The 20041-nt window shown below is 45.3% G+C and overlaps 1 protein-coding gene across 2 annotated transcripts in view; it reads left to right on the top strand.

Moving 5' to 3' along the window:
* Positions 1-1760: 1760 nt before the first annotated feature.
* The window catches only part of CRACR2A (calcium release activated channel regulator 2A), a 39138-nt gene continuing 20857 nt past the window's right edge, over positions 1761-20041 (top strand). The window contains exons 1-8 of one of the 2 annotated variants that reach the window (XM_035137381.3): positions 1761-1927; positions 9065-9310; positions 9460-9571; positions 10903-11068; positions 13005-13151; positions 15562-15652; positions 16926-17021; positions 17851-18038. In XM_035137381.3, the coding sequence (XP_034993272.1) occupies positions 9137-9310; positions 9460-9571; positions 10903-11068; positions 13005-13151; positions 15562-15652; positions 16926-17021; positions 17851-18038 (974 nt within the window). In that variant the 5' untranslated portion in view covers positions 1761-1927; positions 9065-9136. Of the gene's footprint in view, positions 1928-5622; positions 5742-9064; positions 9311-9459; positions 9572-10902; positions 11069-13004; positions 13152-15561; positions 15653-16925; positions 17022-17850; positions 18039-20041 lie in introns of those variants that run through there. The other variant, XM_088669995.1, reaches the window with a different exon arrangement.

Below are 20041 nucleotides of genomic sequence, written 5' to 3' on the forward strand. Positions count from 1 at the left end.
TCCTTCAGTAGCAGTACTGTAAAGCTCTGCTGGATGAAATACAATGACCTCTGGTCTATCTTTTGGGAATCCTGCAACGTGTTTAAGTTGCTACTCTGCTAACTATACGCTGGAGTCTGCTCTGGATCAATATTGAGTAGAATTCCATGACAAATACTAATGTTTTAATACTGAGGTACAGTGGTACCTTGGGTTACAAACGCTTCAGGTTACAGACTCCGCTAACCCAGAAATAGCACCTCAGGTTAAGAACTTTGCTTCAGGGTGAGAACAGAAATCGCGCGGTGGCAACACGGCAGCAGCGGGAGGCCCAATTAGCTAAAGTGGTACCTCGGGTTAAGAACAGTTTCAGGTTAAGAACGGAACTCCAGAAGGAATAAAGTTCTTAACCAGAGGTACCACTGTACATTGAAACAATGCTCACCCGCAGCTAACAAATGCTAACCAATGGCTCTGCTATCTCATTGCGCCCTCACAGCTCCACCCACCAGGGCCGGCCCTAAGGCAAGGCTGGGTGGCGCAATGCGCCAGGGTGCCGGGCCGCCAGGGGGCGCTGCCCTGCTTCACCCGCGCTGCGCCCGCCAGACAGCCGCACTGGGAAACGGGGGGGCGGGGCGGAGGGATCTTCGCACCATGGCGCCACGGCGCCAGATATGCTTAAGACAGCCCTGCCACCCACCTAGCCGGATCTGTACTGTTTGTAGCAAGATGAGAGAGAAGTAGATTTAACTCGCCTTGGAGGCCTCAGCTCAGTGGTAGAACACATGCTTTGCAATGCAGATCTAAGATTCCATCTTTCCTTGGTGCCTCCAGGCCGGGTTTTAAAGACTTCTGTGTGAAAACCTGCAGAGTGTAGTCAACAGTACTGAGCCAAATGGACCAATGGTCTGATTCAGTGCAAGGCAGTTTTCTCTGTTTTCATGTAAATGCGTAGAACACACTCACACACACACCGTTCTTACTGTATATTTCTATAGGGACAGCTACTGTACCTTGAAGGGACCCAGGTGGCGCTGTGGGTTAAACCACAGAGTCTAGGGCTTGCTGATCAGAAGGTTGGCGGCTCGAATCCCTGCGACGGGGTGAGCTCCCGTTGCTCGGTCCCAGCTCCTGCCCACCTAGCAGTTCGAAAGCACATCAAAGTGCAAGTAGATAAATAGGGACCACTCTGGCAGGAAGGTAAACGGCGTTTCCGTGCGCTGCTCTGGTTCACCAGAAGCAGCTTTGTCATGCTGGCCACATGACCCGGAAGCTGTCTGCGGACAAACGCCGGCTCCCTCGGCCTATAGAGCGAGATGAGCGCCGCAACCGCAGAGTCGGACACGACAGGACCTGATGGTCAGGGGCCCCTTTACCTTTTTACTGTACCTTGAAACATACAGTTTGTCCAAAAGATGCCCTGGAACTCTGATGAGTATAGCTATATGATCCGCGTGTTTCCAAATATGCGTTTGTGTAATTCCCACATTTTTTAGGCGTCAACTAACGAAGAAGAAGAAGAAGAAGACCTTAAAACTTGTGTTGAGTGTCTTTAAAACTGTGCATTCCAATATGAGGTACCACGACTTAACTGCTGTTATTTGAGGATCAAAGCAGCAGCAGCAGCATATAAAATGAAACGACTCTTGTGGCCAAACTGCATGTATACAGTATGTGGGTTTGACAAGATGGGAGGAAAAAGAAGAGGCAGAACAGGTTAGACTTGCTCTGTCCCGCCCACAGCTTCTTGTATAAAATTCATGTTGACTCAGCAATGTTTTGGAAGTGCTTTGCCCCCTCTGATTCGCTCTTCCTTCTTCCTCTATGTGCACACAACCAGCCCGAGAAAACTAGCTTAGGACTTGCAGCCGGACGCAGCTGAGTGTGTTCCTTTGCACGAGAGCCATCTGCGGATACGTATTTTGTTCTCCCAGGGAAGTGAGCAGAGGTAAGTTGTCGAGTTTTTTAAAGTACAAATAACTGGCCAGAAAGCAAGCAGAGTAATGTTTAATGACACATGGGCAGAAGCCAATGATAGCTGAAGGAATGAGCCTGCCAGCAACCACTGGAACATGTCTGTTACTGAAGCTGAAGGCCATTAGTTTCCACTTCCTCTGTCTTTTATGTGTTGAAATGCGGCAAAGCCATAATCTCTTTCCTGTGTCGAAGATCCAATGGGGCCCCCCTTTGCTTAGAGTAAATTCAAAGGATGTAAGCGTAACTCACTGGAGATGACAAGAGAAGTACTGTAATATGGCACTTCATCCTGGGTGCTGTTAACAAATGGAGAGCAGTTTTACTTGGTGGGTTGTCAGGGGAGGAGAACAGGTATTCAGGACAATCTAAAAGTTATGTAGATTTAGTTGCAGTCTCAATCTGTTTTAATAGCATCAGTGGGTTTGTTTCTCTTCCTTTTCTCATTATAGCAGTATAAATAAACGATGCCTTATGAAGAACAGCTTTGGGAGCTGGAGAAGAGAAGGTTAAGGGGTGATCTGATAGCCATGTTCAAATATATAAAAGGATATGTCATATCGAGGAGGGAGAAAGGTTGTTTTCTGCTGCTCCAGAGAAGCGGACACGGAGCAATGGATTCAAACTACAAGGAAGAAGATTCCACCTAAACATTAGGAAGAATTTCCTGACAGTAAGAGCTGTTCGGCAGTGGGATTTTGCTACCAAGGAGTGTGGTGGAGTCTCCTTCTTTGGAGGTCTTTAAGCAGAGGCTTGACAGGCATATGTCAAGAATGCTTTGATGGTGTTTCCTGCTCGGCAGGGGGTTGGACTGGATGGCCCTTGTGGTCTCTTCCAACTCTATGATTCTATGAAATATTCCAAACCTGATCAAATAGGCACCCTTTCTTTAAGCAAAGGGTGTTTTTTCCCCCTTTGATGTGCGCAGCTAGATTTGCAGCACCGTTTTTTAATGTGTCTACTTCAAAGTAAGTTCCACTGAATTCAAAACTCAATGGGGCTTACTCCCAGGTAAATGAGTATGTGATTGCACCCTTAATTGTTTGTAACTACAGGGATTTGTGGAATCTCATTTAGTGGGACTTGTTTACAGCTAAGCATGTGTAAGATCAACCAAGTTGTTGAAGCATCTTAAAAAGGATGCAATCCTTAAAAAGGATGCGTGAGACCATCACCTTGCTATGGCTAAACAGGTCTGGGTCCAGTCAGTGCCTGGATGGCTGGCTATCTGGGAATTACATGTAAGCTTCTTGGGTTCCATAACAGAAGAAAGGGGGGGGGTATATAATTATTCTCATGTAGTGCTTTATATGCAGTTGTTAAAACCAATACATAAAAAACCCCATTTCTGGGGCAAACCTCCAACTCATCCCTGAAAATTGCCAATACCAGTTCAACTGGACAGCATAAAAAAATTAAAGTGGTGGTTTCCTAATAATAATAACAACAACAAATTTATTATTTATATCCCGCCCATCTGACTGGGTTTCCCCAGCCACTCTGGGTGGCTCCCAACAGAATTAAAAGCACAATAAAACATTAATCATTAAAAACTTCCCTAAACAGGGCTGCCACGTGCTAGCTTGATATCAAACATTCCCATACTTAGCAGGGAGGGTGTATTTAAGTGGGCTTAGGTAAATGCATTTAGAATCTTCCCTTTGCTTGGGACGCCACTGTAATTATTAATATTATTATTATCATTATCCATTCATTCATTTATTTATTTATACCCCACCTTTTATCAAGAGTTGATTCTATTTATTTTATTTCATAAAACGTATACATTGCTTGAGTGCAAAAACATCAAAGCTGTTTACATAAAAGGTTTCCAGTTGCAGGAATGATTCTAAGTGAACCCCTGCCTTCTCAAAATCCCCTGTGCATTTGCCCTTGATGTCTGTGGAATGAAAAGTTTGACAATGAATCAATAGAGGTTGAAACATAGATCTGCAACCTGAAATTTTTAGGAGGTAAGAACATAAGAACAGTGGAACAGATTCCCATGGGAGGTTGTGGACTCTCCTCCCTTGGAGGTTTTTAAGCAGAGATTGGATGGCCATCTGCAATGGGTGTTTTTTTAGTTGAGATTCCTACATTGCAGGGGGTTGGACTAGATGACCCTTGGGGGTCCCTTCCAGCTCTACAATTCTGTGGTTCTGTGAAAAGCCTTCTGGATCTGGCCAATGGCCCATCTGATCCAGCATCCTGTTCCCACAGTGTCCAACCAGGACTCTGTGGGAAGCCTGGAAGCAGGATTCGAATCCAAGAGCATCCCTTCCCTCTTTAGTTTTCCAGCTGCTGGTATTTAGAAGTGTTGCTGTGATGGCTAGTAGCCGTCAAGAGACCTTTCTCCTCCATGAATTCATCTAAAGGTTTTGTAAAGCCATCCAAATTGGTGGGATTGAGCACCATAGTTTGACCATGTGAAGAAGGATTTTATTTTCAGGATTTTCCAGAATCTTCCAATATTCGGCTCAATTGGATGTCCATGAATTCTAGGGTTATGGCATCCTCTCACCAACTTGAGACCAAAGAATAATAATAATAATCAAAAATCAAATATTTTTGTATAAATATCTCTCTCAACTAATACTTCATTTGCTGTGTTGAGGAGGGAGTGAGAAATGTCCTTATTTTCATCTGAGGAACATTGAAGAGTATGCTAACATCCTCCTTTGTGGAGGAAGGGAAGTTTCAGTACAGTACCCAACTATAAGTTAAGGAAGGTCGATAATATTACCCCAGATAACAGAGGACACCCCATTACTCCCCCATTCTTTTCAAAGCACTTCTCTTTTTCTTGCTATGATACCATGGGCTCTCCCCTGAGTTCGCTAGATGACATCTCAGAAGGCCGCTGTCTCAGGAGAGCGAGGGAAATTCTCAGGGACGACTCACACTCCGGCCAGCACCTCTTTAATTTCCTACCTTCGGGCAGGAGATACTGTACAGAAGTATAGTCAGCCACACCAACAGGTTAAAGAACAGTTTTTATCTGTGCGCTGTTGGGCTGCTAAATGGGAAAAAAATAGTGGTGCAATTTACTTCCAAGAAGCACACAGAGTGCGAACAAGACTGAGTGTATGTGGGGAGGGGGGTCATTTAATCTCACTGCACACAGATGGTGTAGTGACAATAAAGGTTTATTATTTATTTTTTGCTCATTTGCTGTATTTTTCATTTCCCCAAATTTCCTGTCTTCCTTCCTTCCTGTGTTATTTTCCTTCCTTCCTTCCTTCCTTCCTTCCTTCCTTCCTTCCTTCCTTCCTTCCTTCCTTCCTTCATAGAATCATAGAGTTGGAAGAGACCACAAGGGCCATCCAGTCCATCCCCCTGCCAAGCAGGAAACACCATCAAAGCATTCTTGACATATGCCTGTCAAGTCTCTGCTTAAAGACCTCCAAAGAAGGAGACTCCACCACACTCCTTGGTAGCAAATTCCACTGTCGAACAGCTCTTACTGTCAGGAAGTTCTTCCTAATGTTTAGGCGGAATCTTCTTTCTTGTAGTTTGAATCCATTGCTCCATGTCCGCTTCTCTGGAGCAGCAGAAAACAACCTTTCACCCTCCTCTATATGACATCCTTTTATACATTTGAACATGGCTATCATATCACCCCTTAACCTTCTCTTCTCCAGGCTAAACATACCCAGCTCCCTAAGCCGTTCCTCAAAAGGCATTGTTTCCAGGCCTTTGACCATTTTGGTTGCCCTCCTCTGGACACGTTCCAGCTTGTCAGTATCCTTCTTGAACTGTGGTGCCCAGAACTGGACACAGTACTCCAGGTAAGGTCTGACCAGAGCAGAATACAGTGGTACTATTACTTCCCTTGATCTAGACACTATACTCCTATTGATGCAGCCCAGAATTGCATTGGCTTTTTTAGCTGCTGCACCACACTGTTGACTTCCTTCTTTCCTCCCTGCCCTCCCTCCTTCCCATGTCTTTCTCTGTTCATTCTTATTTTCTCTTCCATCTTTCATGTTCTTTCTTTTAGTTACAAAAAGTTTGGGTGGGGGTGGGTGGAAACGTTCAGAATGAACTCACACTTGAAGTGGCTGTTATGTTTCCTGTGGTCACACCAATTTCCTCACCCATCCACCCCCACTTAACTCAGACATGCTGCTACAGGCACATGTGAGTTTCTGAACTGGCAAGGGCGCATGCTTGCGAGCCACAGCCACTTCCCACAAATGAGCATGCTAGCTCAAAGCTCATGTCCTTAGGTACTATAATGTTGCACGCCACCCCACTCTCTGAGCGGTGCAACATTCCAGCAGTTCCAGGCACCTTAACCAGGGTTTGGTTGGTTTCCTTCAGAATGAGGGACAGCAGAAACAGTAGTGTCTTTATGATATATGATATACCCATGGTATCCTTCTGGGTGGCACCGCTCTCCCCAGGGAAGTTCGCCTGGCACCTTCATTATATACCTTTAAGCGCCAGGCAAAAATGTTCCTTTTTAACCAGGCCTTTGGTGGCTCTGATCTACAGCCTTATACACTTTTAAAATGTGTGTGTGTGTGTGTGTGTGTGTGTGTGTGTGTGTGTGTTTTGGGGGGTATTGGGTTGTTGCTTTTATTTTTATTATTTATTTTGTGGTTTTGCATCTTGATTTTATTCCGTGAACTGCCCTGAGACCCCCAGGTATAGGGGGTATATATAAATTTATAATAATAATAATAATAATAATAATAATAATAATAATAATAATAATAAATAGCCGCAGCTTTGGATTCCAGCAGCAACCAGGCCTGGTTCTGTCTCCCAGCTGCCCGGCCTGCAGCCTTGTCAGCTTCCAGGTTCTAGAATCTAGCTCATTAGGTTCAACTCTCAACTCTAGCCTTTGTCTTTCTAACTACCGTACCAGTGAGTTGAGGGAGACCCACCCATTTGATATCTGGCACAGAGCCACTTCCTTTGTTAGCTTAATGGCCCATATTTAGCGGGTCATTACCTCACCAGGAAACAACTCTTTCTATACCAGGAATTGAATCCGTGCTGGATCCAGGAATTAGAAGGGGGCTCAGGCATACAGCTGCCCCAACTCATAATAATATTATACTATATTAACTATTAGGAATTCTAAAAGAAACACTAGTGAGTTTATAGAAGTGGAAACCACCCTAAGTAATTATTTGCTGCTGTAGCGTGTTTGGAGATAAGGCTCTTAAGAGTTTATTCTCTTGTCCTGTGACTCAAGTGCCCTGTGTTTACACTTTTATACAAACAGGATCTAACATGGGACAGAGAAAAGCAAAGGTAATAAAAAGGGAGGGGCTTCTGTTTAGTTAAGTCTGATATATTACCAGGTAATGGATGAAAAATTGTGCTCAATGCATTTTTGCATTTTTACGTGCTGGGTGAAATGGTCTGAAAATTGTCAGTGAACATTTCCTGTTCTTCCCTCCATGCGTTGGAGGTCCCAACTGCACATCCTACTCTTTCTGTGAAGTATACATGGGGGGGGGGAACGGGACGCGGGTGGCGCTGTGGTCTAAGCCTTGGGCTTGCTGATCGGAAGGTCAGCAGTTCGAATCCCCGCAACGGGGTGAGCTCCCGTTGTTCGGTCCCAGCTTCTGCCAACCTAGCAGTTCAAAAGCATGTCAAAGTACAAGTAAATAATAATAATAATAATAATAATAATAATAATAATAATAATAATTTATTTGTACCCTGCCCATCCGGCTGGGTTTCCCCAGCCACTCTGGGCGGCTTCCAACAAAGACTAAAATACATTAATAGGTACCGCTCCGGAGGGAAGTTAAACAGCATTTCCGTGCGCTGTTCTGGTTTTGCCAGAAGCGGCCTAGTCATGCTGGCCACATGACCCGGAAAAACTGTCTGCGGAATGGACAAAACGCCAGCTCCCTCGGCCTGTAAAGCAAGAGGGGCACCGCAACCCCAGAGTCATTCGTGACTGGACTTAACTGTCAGAGGTCTTTTACCTTTATACATGAAAATACATTGAGTTCAGAGGACAATATTGCAACGACATAGATTAGAACTAAGGAATTAGAATTAAGGAGGGCTTCTAACTATCCCATCATCCCTGACCATGCTGAAGGAAAAGGGAGTACAGTAACATCTGAGAGGCCACAGATTCCCTAACCCTGTAATAGGGGAAGGTTTTGTTGCACGCAACCCCAAACTCTTGAGTTGTGCAATATGCCAGAGGTTCCAGGCACTTACCCACCACCTCTGTTTCCTTTTGGGAATGAGGCACAGCGGAGACTGCGTTGTCTTTAGGATGTAGTATGCATATGGTTTATTTACACATATATACAGCCTGAACTTACGGTGGAGGAACTCACAGCATCAACACCCCAGAAGGGTCTTGCTCTCCTATAGCTACAGCCCTGCATTCAAACAGACATCAAATATCATGCTGTGCCACTCTGGCTTTCCAGCTTGTTGCTTTCCTTCTAATTCACATCACATTTTACTAATCTCTCTACTCCAAACGCTGGTTTCGAGGGGAGCCATCTCACACCAAGCCGCTTGATCCTTGTTCTCTTAATGGCCCATCACCCAGGCGATCACCTCAAAGCAGGAAGATAGCCTGTCATAATTAGCTTATAACACTTGCTGAATCCAGGCATTTATAGCTGTCTGGCACCCACAAATTCATACCGGTATTAAAGGTAAAATTATGTGTTTACCGCTTTTGATCAGGCTGGCTTTATTTTTGATATAATTTCTAGATGTGCTCCATCTGCCCCAGCTCCTCTTTCCCATTCATTTGCAGTTTGAATTGTCCACTCTATGAAAGGAAGAGATCATGCCGGCCATTTTGTTCAATAAAAGAACAAAACTGCTGTGCAGCTAAGAGAGCCAGTGTGGTGTAGTGGTTAAGAGCGGTAGCCTCGTAATCTGGGGAACCGGGTTCGCGTCTCCACTCCTCGACATGCAGCTGCTGGGTGACCTTGGGCTAGTCACACTTCTCTGAAGTCTCTCAGCCCCACCCACCTCACAGGGTGTCTGTTGTGGGGGAGGAGGGGAAAGGAGATTGTTAGCCGCTTTGAGACTCCTTCGGGTAGTGATAAAGCGGGATATCAAATCCAAACGCTTCTTCTTCCTCTAACTGTTTTATTTCTTTCATATTCAGGTGCGGGGTCGAAATTGGAGACCAAACTATATGGTTGTTTCCTGAAATGCTTCTGCAGTCAAAGCGGTGAAGATGGAAAGAAAGAAAAGAGTCATTGCTCCTCGTGGGACACGAGAAAACGCAGAAAGTAGCAAAGCAGCAGATGGAAATTCAGGAGCACAACTGGATATGTTAGCAAAAGCGCACGAGTGCTTTCAGATCTGTGATGTAGAAGGCAAAGGATTCATCGCTCGTTGTGACATGCAGGTAAAGTGTACAACGCGGCTTTGTAGAGCGTCGCATCATTTAATTGACCAGGCAACCTTCTGCATATCTGAATTATTTGTTGTTGTCTGACTTTAAGATTTACATTAACAGAAATTCATTTTTATACGAGGAACAATTTGTCGTTTCAGAGGCTTCATGGTGGGTTACCTCTTAGTCTGGAAGAGCTGGAGAATGTATTTGATACTCTGGACGCAGATGGCAATGGTTCACTTACTCCAGAGGAATTTTCCACAGGATTTAGTAAGTTCTAAAATGAAAATGGTGCTTCAAAGACCTTTCAGATGATGATGATGATTTATTTATACCCCGCCCATCTGGGTGGGCTTTCCCAGCCACTCTGGGCGGCTCCCAGCAGAATATTAAAAACACGATAAAACATTAAACGTTAAAAACTTCCCAAAACAGGGCTGCCTTCAGTTGTCTTCTAAAAGTCAGATAGTTTTTTATTTCCTTGACATCTGGTGGGAGGGCGTTCCACAGGGAGGGCGCCACCACCGAGAAGGCCCTCTGCCTGGTTCCCTGTAACCTCACTTCTTGCAGTGAGGAAACAGCCAGAAGGCCCTCAGAGCTGAACCTCAGTGTCCGGGCTGAACGATGGGGATGGAGACAATCTTTCAGGTAAAATAGGGCTGATGACCTACTAACTGATCTACATAGCAACACTCAGCTAATTTGGTGGCCTCACAGAGTACACCCATTCGTTCATTTATCTGGTTTAGATTATCCCATTGTGGCGTGGGTGGTTGGAGGGGTGGAGCTCCCCCCCCCCCCGGCACTGGTCTCACTGCAGTTTACCTAGACGGGACAAGGGTGGGGCAGGGCAGTTGCAATATTGTGACTGTGCACCCGCCAGCGCCAGGTTGACTTGCATAGTTTCACCTCGGCCTCAATGCTGCTCTGTCCAACTCCTGCCCTATCGAAGTCTGCTGCAGTGATGCAGGTTTCAGGTGCTTGGCTCCACAGCTCTGCCATGCTCACCAACGGCTACTGCAGATGCTGTTGTACAACTTCCACCATCATCCATCATTCACCAGACTTCCGGGAACCGATTGGAGTCCAACAGCATTCCTGTTGTAGAACCCGTGGGACGCGGGTGGCGCTGTGGTCTAAACCACTGAGCCTCTTGGGCTTGCCAATCAGTAGGTCGGCGGTTTGAATCTCCGCAACGGGGTGAGCTCCTGTTGCTCTGTCCCAGCTCCTGCCAACCTAGCAGTTCAAAAGCACGCCAGTGCAAGTAGATAAATAGGTACTGCTGTGGGAAAGTAAACGGCGTTTCCGTGCGCTCTGGTTTCCGTCACGGTGTCCCGTTGTGTCAGAAGCAGTTTAGTCATGCTGGCCACATGACCCGGAAAGCTGTCTGTGGACAAATGCTGGCTCCCTCGGCCTGAAAGTGAGATGAGTGTTGCAATCCCATAGTCGCCTTTGAGTGGACTTTACCTTTACCTTGTAGAACCTAGTTTTGACAGTTGCGTAGTTTATTTTCCAGGCTGTTGTAAATCAATATTTTCAATTCCTTGGAATTATCCTGAGGGCCAAACATTTTATCAGGTGAATTCTTTTTAAATTTGTAGGTCAGTTTTTGTTGGGTCGGACGGCATCTGTTTCCGACACACAAGAATCCGAAACTGAAAATGTGTATCAGTCTGAATGGGAACAAAACCGCATGGAAAGCAATGAAGAGGAATATCAGTTCTCGAATCTTATGGAGAGGCTTGGCGCTAACAAGATCTTAGAAGAGTAAGTGTTGTCAAAAAACAACAACCGAGAAGCAGGAGAACACATGGTGCTGTTCTTTGGGGGCTGTACCATCTCAGGTTGAATGTGCAGTATCACCTACCTGCACCTGCAAGATAACTGGCTAAAGGACTGTGAAAAAGACAAAACGCAAAGAGTGATATTCTATAGGATTTCCACTTGGACACCAAATCTCTTAGTGCAGCAGAAAACAAGACAGTTGTGGTTCCTCTCACTTGTTCCTTCCTTAGTCCTGTTGCTTACCTTCTGTGCAGCGCTGCAATCCTAAACTCTACGCTGCTTTGTCTTGAGGTTTCACAGAGTTCTCCGTTTCAGAGCTAAATTCACAGGTTCGGTCTCTTTGGAGCCTTCATAGACTGCTTGGATGCTGAGAAGTGAACCATAAGTGCTAAGTCCCGCCTAACTTTTGGGGGGCTGTCGCATGTGTGTGATGTCATGCATATGATGCGCATGTGTGATGTCACACGGTGGGAGGAGGCCACGAAGCCCGCCACAGTTGCGGGGAGGCCTGGCAAGGTCTGGCGAGGTGTAGCGTGGTAGTGGCAGTCCTCGGACAAATGGGAACAGATTCAGAGGACAGCAAAGATGGCCAAGTCATGCAAAATAAGGTACATGAAGAGCCAGTATGTTTAGCAGAGAGTGGATAACTCTGAGAAGGGGACATGGAGGCACTTTTCAAACACCTGAATTATTGCCACAAAGAAGAGTACAACGAATTGGCTTCAGCCTCCCTAGCAGCTAATGAACTCAAGCTACAGGAGGTTGTTCAGCCAAGGGGCAGAGGTTGTTTATAGATATGGACCCAAAACACACCAGGCTAGTTATTTAAGAAACAGGTTTTATTAATAGGATGAAGTAATAAAGAACAAAGCGAAGCAAAGACAGTCAGCTTGCGTCCCTTCCTTTGGTTGCTGAAAGCTCCACAGAACAGCATCCAATCTGTGCTTCAAAGCAGGTTGTAATTTCAAGCTATTGGTTTCGGTCCTAACCCCCCCCCCCAAGCAGGAGAAAGCAAGCTTGTTCCATCTTCTATTTTTTTGCACTTAGTCATTCTGAGACTAGCAGATAAACCTACAAGGTGCCACCACAGGACTCTGCTAAAATATGACAAAATCTTACCTTCAATTTCTCCTTTTTTCTATCACGTTTTGGATGAACATAAAAACTGTCACCTCAGCCCTGCATCGGGAATGTCTGATGTTTTAGTACAGGGGTCCCCAGACTTACATGGCTTTGGGCCGGAGGGCAGGGGAGTGCGCGCCCGTGCACATGTGTACACACACTTACTGGCGTGGTGGTGCGCTTCCAGGTCAGAAAAATCATCGGAAATCGTTTGTGCGCATGCGTATGGGCCTCCCCCGACCCAGAAGTGCACCGGAAATGACCTCTTCTGGGTCGGGAGAGGCCCATACGCATGCGCACAAACGATTTTCGGCGCTTTTTCCCGACCTGGAAGAGCGGTGCTGTGCTGCGCGCCGTAAGAGCGGGCAGGGGCAGCAGTCGACGGGGGTCGTCGCGGGCCGGATTGGGAGGCCAATTGGGCCGCATCCAGCCCGCGGGCCGTAGTCTGGGGACCCCTGTTTTAGTATGTTCTGATATGTGCTGTGAGCCACTCAGAGTGGGGAAACCTAGCCAGATGGGCAGGGTATAATAATGATTATTATTCCTTGACCATTCTTTCTTTTGTATTTTTATCAAGCTATCATGCCTCTCACAAGGTCAGTTATCCCTGCCAGCTTCCATATTGATAGGATACATTGTCCTGATTTTATAATTTCATCATGTCAGTAAGCATATAATAGGCCTCATGACTACAATAGTGATGTGGTTTTTCCTTTGCGATACACAAATGCTGAAACTTTTGCTGCTACAGGAATCATGCAAGTAACACATATTCCTCTCTTTTTTCTTTCTCCAGCGAGAGTGACATAAAGCAACTCTGGTCACACCTGAGAAAGGATGAGCCACATTTACTGTCTAGTTTTGAAGAGTTCCTGACAAAAGTTTTCTCTCAGCTTCAAGAAGCTGATAATGAAAAGAGTGAATTAGAGCGAGTCCTCAATAGGTTGGTGCTTTTTGTTGTTGTTTAGTCGTTTAGTCGTTTCCCAGTAGTGATGTATGGAAGTGAGAGCTGGACCATAAAGAAGGCTGATCGCCGAAGGATTGATGCTTTTGAATTATGGTGCTGGAGGAGACTCTTGAGAGTCCCATGGACTGCAAGAAGATCAAACCTATCCATTCTTAAGGAAATCAGCCCTGAGTGCTCACTGGAAGGACAGATCGTGAAGCTGAGGCTCCAATACTTTGACCACCTCATGAGAAGAGAAGACTCCCTGGAAAAGACCCTGATGTTGGGCAATATGGAGGGCACAAGGAGAAGGGGACGACAGAGGACGAGATGGCTGGACAGTGTTCTTGAAGCTACAAACATGAGTTTGACCAAACTGCGGGAGGCAGTGGAAGACAGGAGTGCCTGGCGTGTCCATGGGGTCACGAAGAGTCGGACACGACTAAACGACTAAACAACAACAAGTCGTTTAGTCCTTCATAATGGATAGGTTTGATCTTCTTGCATTCCATGGGACTCTCAAGAGTCTCCTCCAGCACCATAATTCAAAAGCATCAATTCTTTGACGATCAGCCTTCTTTATGGTCCAGCTCTCACTTCCATACATCACTACTGGGAAACTAAATGCTTGGGGGGAAATGCAGATAGGAAGTAAATGGCTGGTGCAGAAGCACCCGTAGGTTTTGTCTTGCCAGGGCTCAGGGGAGCAGTTTGCTTTGAGTAGCACTGAGCCAAAGATTCTGTGTAGCACTTTGTCATCACAGATTTGGGGATGGAGGTGGACCAAAGTGTGGAGGTATGAGAGAAAATCTAACAGTTTCCAGTGTCTTGCCTGGAGAAACAGTGGCAACAGCACCTGCCCCTCCTGTTGCCTTTCTTAAACAGTTTTGTTGCTGCCACAAGAGGCAGCTACTTCCCTCCCATCCATCCCTTTGATATGCTGGGCTTTTCCCACTGCAAAACTAAGTTTAACAGCGCAGGTGGCACTGTGGTCTAAACCACTGAAGCTCTTGGGCTTGCCAATCAGAAGGTTGGCGGTTCAAATCCCCGCGATGGGGTGAGCTCTCGTTGTTCTGTCCCAGCTCCTGCCAACCTAGCAGTTCGAAAGAACACCAGTGCAAGTAGATAAATAGATAATGCTCTGGTGGGAAGATAAACGGCGTTTCCATGCGCTCTGGTTTCTGTCACGATGTTCTGTTGCGCCAGAAGTGGTTTAGTCCTGCTGGCCACATGACCCGGAAAGCTGTCTGTGGACAAATGCCTGAAAGCGAGATGAGCACCGCAACCCCATAGTCACCTTTAACTGGGTCCTTTACCTTTACCTTTACCTGCTGGGCTGTTCCCACTGCAAAACTAAGTTTAACAGAGAAAGAAGGAAGAGCTTCTACTGCTGGTGATTTTCTTGGCCCCACCCCCAAAATTACTGAAATGGTTCTCAAAATTTGCTGCCTCTGAGTTAAGAGGTCAAAGTGTGTGTGTGGGGGGGGGGGTATTTACTAAAACACCTTGCTTCTCCATCCACGTATCTTCCTGTCCTCACACTTCTGTTTCGGCTCTGGGAGGACAGAGTGCTAGTAGCCCAAAGCACCTAGTTTTCACAACTTTAAACCTTTTAGGAGGAAAGGGTTGGGGCGGCGGCGTTAAGTGCACTGACAAGTGCACTTAAAAGTTACAGGGAACCAGGCAGAGGGCCTTCTTGGTAGTGGCACCCACCCTGTGGAACGTCCTACCACCAGATGTCAAAGAGAAAAAACACCTGCCGGACTTTTAGAAGGCATCTGAAGGCAGCCCTGTTTAGGGAAGCTTTTAATGTTTAACAGACCAATGTATTTTAATATTTTGTTGGAAGCTGCCCAGAGTGGCTGGGGAAACCCAGTCAGCTGGGTGGGGTATAAATAATAAAATATTGTTATTGTTCTTGTTGTTGTTATTTCTTTTTCTTTGTCACAGACCACCAATTGTAATTGGTGATCAACAACTTGCAATAATTTATGGGGTACCAAAGTTACAGCCCTCTTAACAGTCTCATAGGCAGCACATATCTGACTCTCGGCTTTGCACATAGTTTTACGCTAAAATGAAAAGGAAGAGAGGAGAAAATGAGGTTATTACAGCTCTGAGAAACAAGATAACTCTGGCTGGTGTGTAACCTACCCTATTTTCATGACTTGTAAGCCTATTTTGGCTGAAAAGCTGAATAAAGATAAAAAATGGAATGAAGAAATAATTGCACGGGGGACAGAATTTAGCACAGCACAACTTTTATCCAGAGAAATCTCCCTCCTCCCACTGAAACACATACACATGTACTCAGAAGTAAAAATGTGGGATTGGCTCCTTATATATGAATCCAAAGCCACTACTACAGCAAGCATTTGACCTGATATACTTTTCTCTTTCTGTCTAGGAAGATTGCCGCCTATGATGAAGAAATCCAGCATCTCTATGAGGAAATGGAACAGCAGATCAAAAATGAGAAAGAAAAATTCCTTTTGAAGGCAAGTTCCTTATTCACAGCATTTTATCATGGATTTCTTCTCGGCTGCTCTAAAGTTGTAATAAACAAATGAAAAGGACAGAACTCATGCTGAAACTCACTTACAGGTGGTACCTAACAACAAGGAAACTAGCACTAAAACGGCCAGGACCCTCACCAAAATCCTGGAGAGGGTCCACCTCCACAGGCACATACCTCCACATGTGGTGGGAAAAAAATGATATTTTGAAATGCAGCTGTGTACAGATGACGAATATGTTATTGCAAAAATATATAACCGTTTGTTGAAATTTGAAATGCAAGAAGAACACATTAAAGAATGCATTATTGAATGGGGGAAAAGTGGTTATAATATACAGATGGAAAACTGGGAACATGATATAATAATAATAATTTATTATTTATACCCCACCCATCTGGCTGGGTTTCCCCAGCCACTCTGGGCGGCTTCCAACAGAAACATTAAAATATACTAATTTCTTAAACATTAAAAGCCTCCCTGAACAGGGCTGCCTTCAGATGTCTTCTAAAAATCTGGTAGCTGTTTTCCTTTTTGACATCTGATGGGAGGGCATTCCACAGGGCAGGCGCCACCACTGAGAAGGCCCTCTGCCTGGTTCCCTGCAACTTGGCTACTCGCAATGAGGGAACCGCCAGAAGGCCCTCAGAGCTGGACCTCAGTGTCCGGGCAGAACGATGGGGGTGGAGACGCTCCTTTAGGTATACTGGACCGAGGCCGTTTAGGGCTTTAAAGGTCAGCACCAACACTTTGAATTATGCTCGGAAACGTACTGGGAGCCAATGTAGATCTTTCAAGACCGGTGTTATGTGGTCTTGGCGGCCGCTCCCAGTCACCACTCTAGCTGCTGCATTCTGGATTAGTTGTAGTTTCCGGGTCACCTTCAAAGGTAGCCCCACGTAGAGCGCATTGCAGTAGTCCAAGCGGGAGATAACTAAAGCATGCACCACTCTGGCGAGACAATCCGCAGGCAGGTAGGGTCTCAGCCTGCGTACCAGATGGAGCTGATAGACAGCTGCCCTGGACACAGAATTGACCTGCGCCTCCATGGACAGCTGTGAGTCCAAAATGACTCCATTCATGACCAGGGATTCCCCCACACCTGCCTGCCTCCTGTCCCCCACAAACAGTACTTCTGTATTGTCAGGATTCAACCTCAATCTGTTAACCGCCATCCATCCTGCAACCGGAGGATGCCTAGGCTTCTTAATTAATGCTCTGGTGCTCTTAACAATAAATTCTTCTAATTTTACAGGACACAGAAAGGTTTCAGTCCCGAAGTCAGGATCTGGAGCATAAGCTTACAGCAAAAGAGCAGGAACTGGAACAATTGGCTCAGAAACAGAAGAGAGTAAGTGAGGTGCAGATACAGAGAAAAATTTGTTTGCTTGCTTGGCAAGTGGGAGAGTTACAATTATATTTATTATAGCGGGATGCCATATTGTTTTTTGTTTCTTGGTAAAGAAGCTCTCACGTCCTAAAACATCAAGAGGTTGCTTTGTGATGTTCTGTTTTCATCTGTTTGCAGCAGATCTTTGAGGGAGGGCATTCTGATACGTATCCAATGTTTTCTTTTTGCAATGTTTTGGTTTTTTCTTTAACCTGACATGAATATAAGTTATGTAAATAAGGAGCATAACTTACGTAACCTATGTTAAATAGCTGACAGCAAGATGAATAACTTAGCTGAAACTGAACTGCAGTCGAACAGAAACAGCGCTGATTGTGACAAAGGCAAGTCAGAATGAAAGCAGCTGCCATCTAACATAAAACTTCGTTTCTTTTTGTTCTCATTTGAACAAGACTTCCATTTTCAAAATTAAGTTTCTTTGACTTTACTTAAGCAGACTAGCATCTTTTTGTCTCTGAGTTGCTTTCCTGACATGCATTATACATTCCAGCTGAACTTTTAATACTGTGTTTTTAAACAGCTCCCTAGCTCTTTGGAGAGATTTGAGTCCCTGGGCTTTTCTGTTCTTTTTGTTTCCAATCACTTCATTTGCATGAAGTTTCCTCTTATGAAGTCAAGTGTGACCATGTTGGATTTTCATCATAATTTGCATGCACACACATAAACAAATTTAATAGCACTATGGTTGCTCTTCCCAATCCATTCAATGAAAAAATGAACTTGATTGACTTATAAAATGCATTTTTTGTTCTTTTTCTTTCCCACCCAGTTAGAGGGACAATTTAAAGAGCTGCACAATGACAAGCAGGAGACCAAAGTAGAAAATACCAAGCTGAAGCTTACAAACAAAGGGTTGCTGGAAGAACTTGAGAGAACATCCCAGGAGCTCCTCATTGCCCAGCAGCACTTGCAGATGCTTCAGGATGAGGCCAAAAAACTGCAGGAAGAAAAGGAAATGTGAGTGATTCCCAGAACTGGGATATAGCTGAATGTGTCTAATTTGCATTGCTGGCACAGGTGCATAACAGGTGAACCGAGGGCCACAAGAATGAACCCGACTGGTATCGGGTTGAATTAGGCCACGACTTTATTGATTACTGGAAAGAGTCAGTTTGGCTAAGGCATTGGCCATGATTGATTGATATTTATTACGGCCATTGGCCCATCACACAATTCCCATACCAACACATAGGTACTTAAACCTCCAAATTTAAAACAGCCAAAAACTTACAAAAAACAAACAAACAACAACAAAAAACCCAACAACATACAATACAATAAATTTGCAACATAAACATCGCCCTCTGCTCATAAATTAATAAAAGACATCAATGATGATATCACCTAATTACATCCTAAAACATAAATCATGGTTTAAAAGGGTTATCCGAGCCGCACAGGAGTCCGTTTTTCTTCTTTAGGGATAGGACGCTGATCAAGAATCTGGCAACCGTGAGTGATCTTAAGGGGTCTTCATCATTTAGTAGATATCTCAGTTTGGCTTCATTTGAATCATCGGTGATTCCCTTTAGATATGGAGCAAGAAACTTGCTCCTGGCCGAGGCATTGGCCATGTATCCTGCATCAGGCAGCCCGCCTGCTACCTGATAGGAACCTGGTGGGGTCAAACTTGTGCTGGGGAGTCACCCCCAACATGGATTGCGGTGCCACGATCTTGAACAGTCCACTGTTGGGAGAGGTGTGTGAGCCCATACAGAGTCAACCTTCCTGGACACCTCTAACGGGGTACCCTTGTGATTAAAGATCCAGGCCTTATCCACTCAACATTCATTTATTTCAGAAAAAAATTATATACCACTTGATTTGTAGGGGGAAAACCTCAAAGCTAAAGTGGTCTAGGGAACGGCTAACAGAACCTGTAATAAAAAGCGTCTGCTTTTGCTTTGAGATGGATTAGACACTGGATTTGCCCAGCAGCTCTTAGAGCCCAAGAATGAATTATATGTTACCTTAACTGCTAGTAATTTGGGGGTGTCCCCTCCACCCCCAAATTACTAGCATGAGGGCATGATCTAGACTGGGACCTTAAGCATTGTGAGGAATAATTAGGCAGGACGTAGCTGCCAAGTTCTGGCCTGAGAAATAAGGGACTGGACCGGAAGTAGCAGACCAGAAGTAGCGCTGCCGCCATTTTGGAACTGGGCGTAGCATGCTCAGAAGCTACTTTTGATGCTGCTCTGCCCTGTTCCAAAATGGCCGCCGCACCAGAAGTCGCGCTGCAGCCATTTTGGAACTGGGCAAATCAGCATCAAAAGTCGCTTCTGAGCATGCTCCGCCCAGTTCCAAAATGGCCGCTGCGCCAGAATAAACCAGGAAAACAAACAAACATTTTTTTGGCTGGGAACAGCTGGAAAAATGGGGGTTTCCTGGGGAATACGGGAGACTTGGCAGCTATGAGGCAGGTTTAAACCCTTTGCCCCTTGCTGCAATCCTGATCCCAATGGGGGTCCCATGCCTGTAGTTTGTGTTGCAGAAATTGCCCTGCTTATGTTTTGCCCCGCTAGGATCCCAAGCCAGATAAGGACCCCCCTCCCCCATCCTAGCAATTTGTGATGAAGAAGAAAAATTCCATTCAAAGGAAAACTATACAGTGAAGTTCATGTGTATTTTGACCCTTTAAAATCTATTTTGTGTTGCATTAAAAACTGTGTAGAATCATAGAATTGTTAGGTTGGAAGGGATCCCAAGGGTCATCTAGTCCAACCCCCAGCAATGCAGGAATCTCAACTAAGCAGATAGCCATCCAATCTCTGCTTAAAAACTTCCAATGAAGGAGAGCCCACCACCTTTGGAGGCAGCCCGTTCCACTGTCAAACAGCTCTTACTGTCAGAAAGGTTTTTCCCCCCTGATGTTTGCTCAGAATCACCTTTCTTGTAACTTGAAGCTATTGGATCAGGTCCTACCCTCCAGAACAGCAGAACACAGGCTTGTTTCATGG

The sequence above is a fragment of the Zootoca vivipara genome, chromosome 5 (assembly GCF_965207765.1).
Source record: "Zootoca vivipara chromosome 5, rZooViv2.hap1.1, whole genome shotgun sequence".
Lineage (NCBI taxonomy): Eukaryota > Metazoa > Chordata > Lepidosauria > Squamata > Lacertidae > Zootoca > Zootoca vivipara.